This window comes from Cavia porcellus, unplaced genomic scaffold (genome assembly GCF_034190915.1).
Source record: "Cavia porcellus strain 051 isolate PalLab524CR breed Dunkin Hartley unplaced genomic scaffold, mCavPor4.1 scaffold_22, whole genome shotgun sequence".
In the NCBI taxonomy this organism is placed as follows: Eukaryota; Metazoa; Chordata; class Mammalia; order Rodentia; family Caviidae; genus Cavia; species Cavia porcellus.
The window spans coordinates 19,960,556-19,972,309 of NW_026947505.1; the positions used below are offsets into that span (position 1 = coordinate 19,960,556).

At 64.9% G+C, this 11,754-nt stretch overlaps 2 protein-coding genes across 2 annotated transcripts; both read right to left on the reverse strand.

The window, feature by feature from the left end:
• Positions 1–343: 343 nt before the first annotated feature.
• Positions 344–3,133, reverse strand: LOC134472160 (basic salivary proline-rich protein 3-like). Its single transcript, XM_063233313.1, has 8 exons — positions 3,116–3,133; positions 2,866–2,936; positions 2,624–2,771; positions 2,453–2,519; positions 2,298–2,371; positions 1,490–1,624; positions 1,248–1,404; positions 344–846 (listed from the first exon to the last, which is right to left on the reverse strand). The coding sequence occupies exons 1-8, from the start codon at positions 3,131–3,133 to the stop codon at positions 344–346; spliced, it is 1,173 nt and encodes a 390-aa protein (XP_063089383.1).
• An 82-nt stretch (positions 3,134–3,215) lies between these two features.
• On the reverse strand, positions 3,216–6,005 carry LOC134472161 (basic salivary proline-rich protein 3-like). The gene is made up of 8 exons (XM_063233314.1): positions 5,988–6,005; positions 5,738–5,808; positions 5,496–5,643; positions 5,325–5,391; positions 5,170–5,243; positions 4,362–4,496; positions 4,120–4,276; positions 3,216–3,718 (listed from the first exon to the last, which is right to left on the reverse strand). Exons 1-8 carry the CDS (start codon positions 6,003–6,005, stop codon positions 3,216–3,218), a joined length of 1,173 nt encoding a protein of 390 aa, XP_063089384.1.
• Between the last annotated feature and the right edge of the window lie 5,749 nt (positions 6,006–11,754).

An 11,754-nucleotide genomic window follows, 5' to 3' on the forward strand; every position in this document is an offset into this window, starting at 1 on the left:
CTCAGGAGCCGTCCCTGGTGGCCCGCAGGTGAGTGGTGACGAAAGTGCGCCCACTCATTGAACACTGTGCAGAGAGGGAGAGGGCGACACTGTGGACTCTGCCATGCCACAGCCAGAGAGGGTTGGGAGTGACCGGGTGGGCGACTGCTCCCAGGACCCTGCTCCTGCACTGCAATGGAGGTGGGCCTGCACAGGACCCAGGGCTAAGTGGAAACCCGAGCCAGGAGTGCCCGGGCTCTGTACCAGAGTCCAGGGAACCATGCTCGGGGCAATGCAGCATGCTGTCATGGAGTCCCAGGACTCGAGGCCCTGGAGAGGCTCACCGAAGTCGGCTCTGGGAATGTCACAGCATGCGAAGTTTAGGCTCGCAGAGGGCGGCCATCCATGGTCCTGAGGCCCGGCACTTGGTGGTGGGTTTTCCTGGGACCCCCGCAGGCGGCGGTGGGTAGTCGTGGGGCCGGGCAGGCGGCGGTGGGTAGTCCTGGAGCCCGGCACTTGGTGGTTGGTAGTCCTGGGGCCTGGCAGGCGGTGGTGGGTAGTGCTGGTGCCCGGCACGTGGTGGTGGGTAGGCCTGGCGCCCAGCAGGCGGTGGTGGGTTGTCCTGGGGCCCGGCAGGCATCGGTGGGTTATCCTGGGGCCCGGCAGGTGGTGGTCGGTAGTCTTGGAGTCCAGCGGGTGGCATTCGCAGATCCGAAATGAAATATGCTCGGGCGCCGAGCGGGCCTGGAGGCCTGAATGGCACAGGTCCAGGCAAGAACTCGCGGGGATGTAGCGGCAGGTCGTGGCGTCCGGGCAGCATGCCGGGCGCATAGTCTCTTAAGCCCAGTGGTGGGCCCATGCGTGCAACTGGAAAGCAAGAGGGACATGCGGACACGTCCTGAGGAGCAGCCCAGGTCTGCTGAAAGGGTTTCCCTTCCCCTGTGCCAGGAAGTCGAGTGATGCACTGGACATCACAGATAAGGAAAACTGAGGCTCAGTAAGGCTCAACCACAGCCTGACCCTCCCTTCTCCCACTGCCAGCGGCCTGTGGCGTCCCAGGTGACCACCCCGCTGAGACTGGCTTTCGCTCTGCCGAAAGGGCCCTTCTGGTCCAAGCAGCTGTGGAGGCTGCACTGGGCTCAGAGTGCTGGGCCTCGTGCTTCAAGTCAGGCGGGCTGCAGCTGCCAATCAGGACAGGTGAGGAGAGAGGACAGGGCAGGCGAGAGGACAGGGTAGGCGGTGGTGCCGGCCCAAGTGTCCTACGGTACCGAATGGTTGCGGTGGCCTAGGAGACATCGGCCGAGGCCCGAAGGATCTGCAGAGCAGTGGTGGCGGCGGCGACCCATAGTCCACGTGGGACGGCATGGGGCCTCCCAGGAACGGGGGCCCTGGATGGGCTGGGGGCCCCTTCACGGCCATGCTCACCTGCGAACAGAAGCAGGCCCAGTTTAGAGCTCGGCAGTGAACCGGTTGCCCGTCCCAAGAGGAGTCAAGGGATCCCGGACCCTACTGGCCCCTCTTGAGTAGCAAGCCAAGCATCGAGCATGGTCACCACGCTGCCCCACTTGTGTGCAGAGATGAGCTCCAGAGGTGCCAGCGGGGCGCTGCACCAGCTCGCTGCACTCTTGCCAGCATGAGCGTGGCCCTGGGCACGACAGGGGCGGCACAAGGGCTCCCAGGGTCCCGGGGTATCTGGGGAGAACAGGAAGCTACCTCGGCCTGTTGACACTGCACAGGGAGGGGCTGGCGGAGGCGCCTGTGCCTGGGCTGCTTGGGAGGCAGTCCATGGAGCTCTGACCATTGCAGGCGGCCCCATGCGGTGTGAAGGCTGCCAAGGCATCAGCCTAAGGACCAGGAGGCACAGCAGCCTGGGCCGCCCGGGGTCGGATTCAGGGGGCCCTGGAACTGGCTCCCCACTCCCACAAGAGCCCACGCCCACCTCATCCCCATCATTGCAAGGGGTCTGCCTAGCACAGACCCTGAGGACCCCAACAGCTGCTCCCAAAATTCAAGCGCACGCGAGTGTGGCGATGCATACCGGTCATCCCGCACTCGGGAGGCTGAGGTGGGAGGACTGCTAGGGAACTGCAGGTGGGCTCTGGGTACTGTGAGGTCAAGTCCTGCTTGACCAAACACTCAAGGCAGGGGCGTGAGGTGTGCTGTGCTCCAGCACTCAGCACGCGGCCCGAGCCTTAGTGAAGGCCCAGTCAGATGGTGACCTAGTCAGCGGGGTCATCACGCCCAGGCCAGCTGGAGAACAGAGTGGAAACCGAAGGCACATGGAGCGGCTTGGGCCCATGCACGGGCTCCAGGCTCACCTTGGCGTTGTCCATGTCCTTCGCTGGGGAGGAGCCGCGGGAGCTGCTGTTGGCCACGGGGCCAGGGCCGGGATCTGGGGGCAGAGAAGGCACTCAGAGGACTTTCCCAGGACGAGGACGAGTATGGGGACGAGGATGAGGATGAAGACAAGGACCGGAAGAGGCCTCGGGCACGCCCTCAGATGTGCACTGGGGAACACTGCAGCGCCCCGAGGACTGTCCCTGGAGGGAGCAGAGGCATGGCTGCCTCTGACAGGCAGCTGCAAGGCCCGTGGGAGGCAGGAGGCCAGGGAGCCCTCGAGTGGAGCCAGAGGTACCAGGCTCACTGAGCAGGCATCAAGTGAGGGTGGGGGGGTCGAAGGAGGCCTCAGCCTGCGCGGGCTCCACCTGGTCAGCACTTCGCGGACCTGGGGAGCTGGGAAAGCTGTGTTGTGGCAGCCCAAGCCAGAGGCGGAGGCTGCTTTAGGTCTCAGGCTGTGGAGGAGGAAGACAGGGCCAAGGAAGACTGAGTCCGCACACAGCGGCCACGTGCTTTGGGAGCAGCGCACAGAACCAGTAACACGCGGACCTGCCAGCTCGGGAGCCGTCCCTGGTGGCCCGCAGGTGAGTGGTGACGAAAGTGCGCCCACTCATTGAACACTGTGCAGAGAGGGAGAGGGCGACACTGTGGCCTCTGCCATGCCACAGCCAGAGAGGGTTGGGAGTGACCGGGTGGGCGACTGCTCCCAGGACCCTGCTCCTGCACTGCAATGGAGTTGGGCCTGCACAGGACCCAGGGCTAAGTGGAAACCCGAGCCAGGAGTGCCCGGGCTCTGTACCAGAGTCCAGGGAACCATGCTCGGGGCAATGCAGCATGCTGTCATGGAGTCCCAGGACTCGAGGCCCTGGAGAGGCTCACCGAAGTCGGCTCTGGGAATGTCACAGCATGCGAAGTTTAGGCTCGCAGAGGGCGGCCATCCATGGTCCTGAGGCCCGGCACTTGGTGGTGGGTTTTCCTGGGACCCCCGCAGGCGGCGGTGGGTAGTCGTGGGGCCGGGCAGGCGGCGGTGGGTAGTCCTGGAGCCCGGCACTTGGTGGTTGGTAGTCCTGGGGCCTGGCAGGCGGTGGTGGGTAGTGCTGGTGCCCGGCACGTGGTGGTGGGTAGGCCTGGCGCCCAGCAGGCGGTGGTGGGTTGTCCTGGGGCCCGGCAGGCATCGGTGGGTTATCCTGGGGCCCGGCAGGTGGTGGTCGGTAGTCTTGGAGTCCAGCGGGTGGCATTCGCAGATCCGAAATGAAATATGCTCGGGCGCCGAGCGGGCCTGGAGGCCTGAATGGCACAGGTCCAGGCAAGAACTCGCGGGGATGTAGCGGCAGGTCGTGGCGTCCGGGCAGCATGCCGGGCGCATAGTCTCTTAAGCCCAGTGGTGGGCCCATGCGTGCAACTGGAAAGCAAGAGGGACATGCGGACACGTCCTGAGGAGCAGCCCAGGTCTGCTGAAAGGGTTTCCCTTCCCCTGTGCCAGGAAGTCGAGTGATGCACTGGACATCACAGATAAGGAAAACTGAGGCTCAGTAAGGCTCAACCACAGCCTGACCCTCCCTTCTCCCACTGCCAGCGGCCTGTGGCGTCCCAGGTGACCACCCCGCTGAGACTGGCTTTCGCTCTGCCGAAAGGGCCCTTCTGGTCCAAGCAGCTGTGGAGGCTGCACTGGGCTCAGAGTGCTGGGCCTCGTGCTTCAAGTCAGGCGGGCTGCAGCTGCCAATCAGGACAGGTGAGGAGAGAGGACAGGGCAGGCGAGAGGACAGGGTAGGCGGTGGTGCCGGCCCAAGTGTCCTACGGTACCGAATGGTTGCGGTGGCCTAGGAGACATCGGCCGAGGCCCGAAGGATCTGCAGAGCAGTGGTGGCGGCGGCGACCCATAGTCCACGTGGGACGGCATGGGGCCTCCCAGGAACGGGGGCCCTGGATGGGCTGGGGGCCCCTTCACGGCCATGCTCACCTGCGAACAGAAGCAGGCCCAGTTTAGAGCTCGGCAGTGAACCGGTTGCCCGTCCCAAGAGGAGTCAAGGGATCCCGGACCCTACTGGCCCCTCTTGAGTAGCAAGCCAAGCATCGAGCATGGTCACCACGCTGCCCCACTTGTGTGCAGAGATGAGCTCCAGAGGTGCCAGCGGGGCGCTGCACCAGCTCGCTGCACTCTTGCCAGCATGAGCGTGGCCCTGGGCACGACAGGGGCGGCACAAGGGCTCCCAGGGTCCCGGGGTATCTGGGGAGAACAGGAAGCTACCTCGGCCTGTTGACACTGCACAGGGAGGGGCTGGCGGAGGCGCCTGTGCCTGGGCTGCTTGGGAGGCAGTCCATGGAGCTCTGACCATTGCAGGCGGCCCCATGCGGTGTGAAGGCTGCCAAGGCATCAGCCTAAGGACCAGGAGGCACAGCAGCCTGGGCCGCCCGGGGTCGGATTCAGGGGGCCCTGGAACTGGCTCCCCACTCCCACAAGAGCCCACGCCCACCTCATCCCCATCATTGCAAGGGGTCTGCCTAGCACAGACCCTGAGGACCCCAACAGCTGCTCCCAAAATTCAAGCGCACGCGAGTGTGGCGATGCATACCGGTCATCCCGCACTCGGGAGGCTGAGGTGGGAGGACTGCTAGGGAACTGCAGGTGGGCTCTGGGTACTGTGAGGTCAAGTCCTGCTTGACCAAACACTCAAGGCAGGGGCGTGAGGTGTGCTGTGCTCCAGCACTCAGCACGCGGCCCGAGCCTTAGTGAAGGCCCAGTCAGATGGTGACCTAGTCAGCGGGGTCATCACGCCCAGGCCAGCTGGAGAACAGAGTGGAAACCGAAGGCACATGGAGCGGCTTGGGCCCATGCACGGGCTCCAGGCTCACCTTGGCGTTGTCCATGTCCTTCGCTGGGGAGGAGCCGCGGGAGCTGCTGTTGGCCACGGGGCCAGGGCCGGGATCTGGGGGCAGAGAAGGCACTCAGAGGACTTTCCCAGGACGAGGACGAGTATGGGGACGAGGATGAGGATGAAGACAAGGACCGGAAGAGGCCTCGGGCACGCCCTCAGATGTGCACTGGGGAACACTGCAGCGCCCCGAGGACTGTCCCTGGAGGGAGCAGAGGCATGGCTGCCTCTGACAGGCAGCTGCAAGGCCCGTGGGAGGCAGGAGGCCAGGGAGCCCTCGAGTGGAGCCAGAGGTACCAGGCTCACTGAGCAGGCATCAAGTGAGGGTGGGGGGGTCGAAGGAGGCCTCAGCCTGCGCGGGCTCCACCTGGTCAGCACTTCGCGGACCTGGGGAGCTGGGAAAGCTGTGTTGTGGCAGCCCAAGCCAGAGGCGGAGGCTGCTTTAGGTCTCAGGCTGTGGAGGAGGAAGACAGGGCCAAGGAAGACTGAGTCCGCACACAGCGGCCACGTGCTTTGGGAGCAGCGCACAGAACCAGTAACACGCGGACCTGCCAGCTCGGGAGCCGTCCCTGGTGGCCCGCAGGTGAGTGGTGACGAAAGTGCGCCCACTCATTGAACACTGTGCAGAGAGGGAGAGGGCGACACTGTGGCCTCTGCCATGCCACAGCCAGAGAGGGTTGGGAGTGACCGGGTGGGCGACTGCTCCCAGGACCCTGCTCCTGCACTGCAATGGAGTTGGGCCTGCACAGGACCCAGGGCTAAGTGGAAACCCGAGCCAGGAGTGCCCGGGCTCTGTACCAGAGTCCAGGGAACCATGCTCGGGGCAATGCAGCATGCTGTCATGGAGTCCCAGGACTCGAGGCCCTGGAGAGGCTCACCGAAGTCGGCTCTGGGAATGTCACAGCATGCGAAGTTTAGGCTCGCAGAGGGCGGCCATCCATGGTCCTGAGGCCCGGCACTTGGTGGTGGGTTTTCCTGGGACCCCCGCAGGCGGCGGTGGGTAGTCGTGGGGCCGGGCAGGCGGCGGTGGGTAGTCCTGGAGCCCGGCACTTGGTGGTTGGTAGTCCTGGGGCCTGGCAGGCGGTGGTGGGTAGTGCTGGTGCCCGGCACGTGGTGGTGGGTAGGCCTGGCGCCCAGCAGGCGGTGGTGGGTTGTCCTGGGGCCCGGCAGGCATCGGTGGGTTATCCTGGGGCCCGGCAGGTGGTGGTCGGTAGTCTTGGAGTCCAGCGGGTGGCATTCGCAGATCCGAAATGAAATATGCTCGGGCGCCGAGCGGGCCTGGAGGCCTGAATGGCACAGGTCCCGGCAAGAACTCGCGAGGATGTAGCGGCAGGTCGTGGCGTCCGGGCAGCATGCCGGGCGCATAGTCTCTTAAGCCCAGTGGTGGGCCCATGCGTGCAACTGGAAAGCAAGAGGGACATGCGGACACGTCCTGAGGAGCAGCCCAGGTCTGCTGAAAGCGTTTCCCTTCCCCTGTGCCAGGAAGTCGAGTGATGCACTGGACATCACAGATAAGGAAAACTGAGGCTCAGTAAGGCTCAACCACAGCCTGACCCTCCCTTCTCCCACTGCCAGCGGCCTGTGGCGTCCCAGGTGACCACCCCGCTGAGACTGGCTTTCGCTCTGCCGAAAGGGCCCTTCTGGTCCAAGCAGCTGTGGAGGCTGCACTGGGCTCAGAGTGCTGGGCCTCGTGCTTCAAGTCAGGCGGGCTGCAGCTGCCAATCAGGACAGGTGAGGTGAGAGGACAGGGTAGGCGGTGGTGCCGGCCCAAGTGTCCTACGGTACCGAATGGTTGCGGTGGCCTAGGAGACATCGGCCGAGGCCCGAAGGATCTGCAGAGCAGTGGTGGCGGCGGCGACCCATAGTCCACGTGGGACGGCATGGGGCCTCCCAGGAACGGGGGCCCTGGATGGGCTGGGGGCCCCTTCACGGCCATGCTCACCTGCGAACAGAAGCAGGCCCAGTTTAGAGCTCGGCAGTGAACCGGGTGCCCGTCCCAAGAGGAGTCAAGGGATCCCGGACCCTGCTGGCCCCTCTGGAGTAGCAAGCCAAGCATCGAGCATGGTCACCACGCTGCCCCACTTGTGTGCAGAGATGAGCTCCAGAGGTGCCAGCGGGGCGCTGCACCAGCTCGCTGCACTCTTGCCAGCATGAGCGTGGCCCTGGGCACGACAGGGGCGGCACAAGGGCTCCCAGGGTCCCGGGGTATCTGGGGAGAACAGGAAGCTGCCTCGGCCAGTTGACACTGCACAGGGAGGGGCTGGCGGAGGCGCCTGTGCCTGGGCTGCTTGGGAGGCAGTCCATGGAGCTCTGACCATTGCAGGCGGCCCCATGCGGTGTGAAGGCTGCCAAGGCATCAGCCTAAGGACCAGGAGGCACAGCAGCCTGGGCCGCCCGGGGTCGGATTCAGGGGGCCCTGGAACTGGCTCCCCACTCCCACAAGAGCCCACGCCCACCTCATCCCCATCATTGCAAGGGGTCTGCCTAGCACAGACCCTGAGGACCCCAACAGCTGCTCCCAAAATTCAAGCGCACGCGAGTGTGGCGATGCATACCGGTCATCCCGCACTCGGGAGGCTGAGGTGGGAGGACTGCTAGGGAACTGCAGGTGGGCTCTGGGTACTGTGAGGTCAAGTCCTGCTTGACCAAACACTCAAGGCAGGGGCGTGAGGTGTGCTGTGCTCCAGCACTCAGCACGCGGCCCGAGCCTTAGTGAAGGCCCAGTCAGATGGTGACCTAGTCAGCGGGGTCATCACGCCCAGGCCAGCTGGAGAACAGAGTGGAAACCGAAGGCACATGGAGCGGCTTGGGCCCAGGCACGGGCTCCAGGCTCACCTTGGCGTTGTCCATGTCCTTCGCTGGGGAGGAGCCGCGGGAGCTGCTGTTGGCCACGGGGCCAGGGCCGGGATCTGGGGGCACAGAAGTCACTCAGAGGACTTTCCCAGGACGAGGACAAGTATGGAGACAAGGATGAGGATGAAGACAAGGACCGGAAGAGGCCTCGGGCACGCCCTCAGATGTGCACTGGGGAACACTGCAGCGCCCCGAGGACTGTCCCTGGAGGGAGCAGAGGCATGGCTGCCTCTGACAGGCAGCTGCAAGGCCCGTGGGAGGCAGGAGGCCAGGGAGCCCTCGAGTGGAGCCAGAGGTACCAGGCTCACTGAGCAGGCATCAAGTGAGGGTGGGGGGGTCGAAGGAGGCCTCAGCCTGCGCGGGCTCCACCTGGTCAGCACTTCGCGGACCTGGGGAGCTGGGAAAGCTGTGTTGTGGCAGCCCAAGCCAGAGGCGGAGGCTGCTTTAGGTCTCAGGCTGTGGAGGAGGAAGACAGGGCCAAGGAAGACTGAGTCCGCACACAGCGGCCACGTGCTTTGGGAGCAGCGCACAGAACCAGTAACACGCGGACCTGCCAGCTCGGGAGCCGTCCCTGGTGGCCCGCAGGTGAGTGGTGACGAAAGTGCGCCCACTCATTGAACACTGTGCAGAGAGGGAGAGGGTGACACTGTGGACTCTGCCATGCCACAGCCAGAGAGGGTTGGGAGTGACCGGGTGGGCGACTGCTCCCAGGACCCTGCTCCTGCACTGCAATGGAGGTGGGCCTGCACAGGACCCAGGGCTAAGTGGAAACCCGAGCCAGGAGTGCCCGGGCTCTGTACCAGAGTCCAGGGAACCATGCTCGGGGCAATGCAGCATGCTGTCATGGAGTCCCAGGACTCGAGGCCCTGGAGAGGCTCACCGAAGTCGGCTCTGGGAATGTCACAGCATGCGAAGTTTAGGCTCGCAGAGGGCGGCCATCCATGGTCCTGAGGCCCGGCACTTGGTGGTGGGTTTTCCTGGGACCCCCGCAGGCGACGGTGGGTAGTCCTGGGGCCTGGCAGGCGGTGGTGGGTAGTGCTGGTGCCCGGCACGTGGTGGTGGGTAGGCCTGGCGCCCAGCAGGCGGTGGTGGGTTGTCCTGGGGCCCGGCAGGCATCGGTGGGTTATCCTGGGGCCCGGCAGGTGGTGGTCGGTAGTCTTGGAGTCCAGCGGGTGGCATTCGCAGATCCGAAATGAAATATGCTCGGGCGCCGAGCGGGCCTGGAGGCCTGAATGGCACAGGTCCAGGCAAGAACTCGCGGGGATGTAGCGGCAGGTCGTGGCGTCCGGGCAGCATGCCGGGCGCATAGTCTCTTAAGCCCAGTGGTGGGCCCATGCGTGCAACTGGAAAGCAAGAGGGACATGCGGACACGTCCTGAGGAGCAGCCCAGGTCTGCTGAAAGGGTTTCCCTTCCCCTGTGCCAGGAAGTCGAGTGATGCACTGGACATCACAGATAAGGAAAACTGAGGCTCAGTAAGGCTCAACCACAGCCTGACCCTCCCTTCTCCCACTGCCAGCGGCCTGTGGCGTCCCAGGTGACCACCCCGCTGAGACTGGCTTTCGCTCTGCCGAAAGGGCCCTTCTGGTCCAAGCAGCTGTGGAGGCTGCACTGGGCTCAGAGTGCTGGGCCTCGTGCTTCAAGTCAGGCGGGCTGCAGCTGCCAATCAGGACAGGTGAGGAGAGAGGACAGGGCAGGCGAGAGGACAGGGTAGGCGGTGGTGCCGGCCCAAGTGTCCTACGGTACCGAATGGTTGCGGTGGCCTAGGAGACATCGGCCGAGGCCCGAAGGATCTGCAGAGCAGTGGTGGCGGCGGCGACCCATAGTCCACGTGGGACGGCATGGGGCCTCCCAGGAACGGGGGCCCTGGATGGGCTGGGGGCCCCTTCACGGCCATGCTCACCTGCGAACAGAAGCAGGCCCAGTTTAGAGCTCGGCAGTGAACCGGTTGCCCGTCCCAAGAGGAGTCAAGGGATCCCGGACCCTACTGGCCCCTCTTGAGTAGCAAGCCAAGCATCGAGCATGGTCACCACGCTGCCCCACTTGTGTGCAGAGATGAGCTCCAGAGGTGCCAGCGGGGCGCTGCACCAGCTCGCTGCACTCTTGCCAGCATGAGCGTGGCCCTGGGCACGACAGGGGCGGCACAAGGGCTCCCAGGGTCCCGGGGTATCTGGGGAGAACAGGAAGCTACCTCGGCCTGTTGACACTGCACAGGGAGGGGCTGGCGGAGGCGCCTGTGCCTGGGCTGCTTGGGAGGCAGTCCATGGAGCTCTGACCATTGCAGGCGGCCCCATGCGGTGTGAAGGCTGCCAAGGCATCAGCCTAAGGACCAGGAGGCACAGCAGCCTGGGCCGCCCGGGGTCGGATTCAGGGGGCCCTGGAACTGGCTCCCCACTCCCACAAGAGCCCACGCCCACCTCATCCCCATCATTGCAAGGGGTCTGCCTAGCACAGACCCTGAGGACCCCAACAGCTGCTCCCAAAATTCAAGCGCACGCGAGTGTGGCGATGCATACCGGTCATCCCGCACTCGGGAGGCTGAGGTGGGAGGACTGCTAGGGAACTGCAGGTGGGCTCTGGGTACTGTGAGGTCAAGTCCTGCTTGACCAAACACTCAAGGCAGGGGCGTGAGGTGTGCTGTGCTCCAGCACTCAGCACGCGGCCCGAGCCTTAGTGAAGGCCCAGTCAGATGGTGACCTAGTCAGCGGGGTCATCACGCCCAGGCCAGCTGGAGAACAGAGTGGAAACCGAAGGCACATGGAGCGGCTTGGGCCCATGCACGGGCTCCAGGCTCACCTTGGCGTTGTCCATGTCCTTCGCTGGGGAGGAGCCGCGGGAGCTGCTGTTGGCCACGGGGCCAGGGCCGGGATCTGGGGGCAGAGAAGGCACTCAGAGGACTTTCCCAGGACGAGGACGAGTATGGGGACGAGGATGAGGATGAAGACAAGGACCGGAAGAGGCCTCGGGCACGCCCTCAGATGTGCACTGGGGAACACTGCAGCGCCCCGAGGACTGTCCCTGGAGGGAGCAGAGGCATGGCTGCCTCTGACAGGCAGCTGCAAGGCCCGTGGGAGGCAGGAGGCCAGGGAGCCCTCGAGTGGAGCCAGAGGTACCAGGCTCACTGAGCAGGCATCAAGTGAGGGTGGGGGGGTCGAAGGAGGCCTCAGCCTGCGCGGGCTCCACCTGGTCAGCACTTCGCGGACCTGGGGAGCTGGGAAAGCTGTGTTGTGGCAGCCCAAGCCAGAGGCGGAGGCTGCTTTAGGTCTCAGGCTGTGGAGGAGGAAGACAGGGCCAAGGAAGACTGAGTCCGCACACAGCGGCCACGTGCTTTGGGAGCAGCGCACAGAACCAGTAACACGCGGACCTGCCAGCTCGGGAGCCGTCCCTGGTGGCCCGCAGGTGAGTGGTGACGAAAGTGCGCCCACTCATTGAACACTGTGCAGAGAGGGAGAGGGCGACACTGTGGCCTCTGCCATGCCACAGCCAGAGAGGGTTGGGAGTGACCGGGTGGGCGACTGCTCCCAGGACCCTGCTCCTGCACTGCAATGGAGTTGGGCCTGCACAGGACCCAGGGCTAAGTGGAAACCCGAGCCAGGAGTGCCCGGGCTCTGTACCAGAGTCCAGGGAACCATGCTCGGGGCAATGCAGCATGCTGTCATGGAGTCCCAGGACTCGAGGCCCTGGAGAGGCTCACCGAAGTCGGCTCTGGGAATG

Bases quoted from the DNA above. Each gene is read 5' to 3' on its own strand.
- LOC134472160 (XM_063233313.1), bottom strand. The intron at 2,772-2,865 runs GTCCGCGTGTTA...CCTCCTCCACAG, and splicing joins GACGGCTCCCGAGCTGGCAG to CCTGAGACCTAAAGCAGCCT. The intron at 2,520-2,623 runs GTGAGCCTGGTA...TGCTCCCTCCAG, and splicing joins CCTCACTTGATGCCTGCTCA to GGACAGTCCTCGGGGCGCTG.
- LOC134472161 (XM_063233314.1), bottom strand. The intron at 5,644-5,737 runs GTCCGCGTGTTA...CCTCCTCCACAG, and splicing joins GACGGCTCCCGAGCTGGCAG to CCTGAGACCTAAAGCAGCCT. The intron at 4,497-5,169 runs GTGAGCCTGGAG...TGTCGTGCCCAG, and splicing joins AGGACATGGACAACGCCAAG to GGCCACGCTCATGCTGGCAA.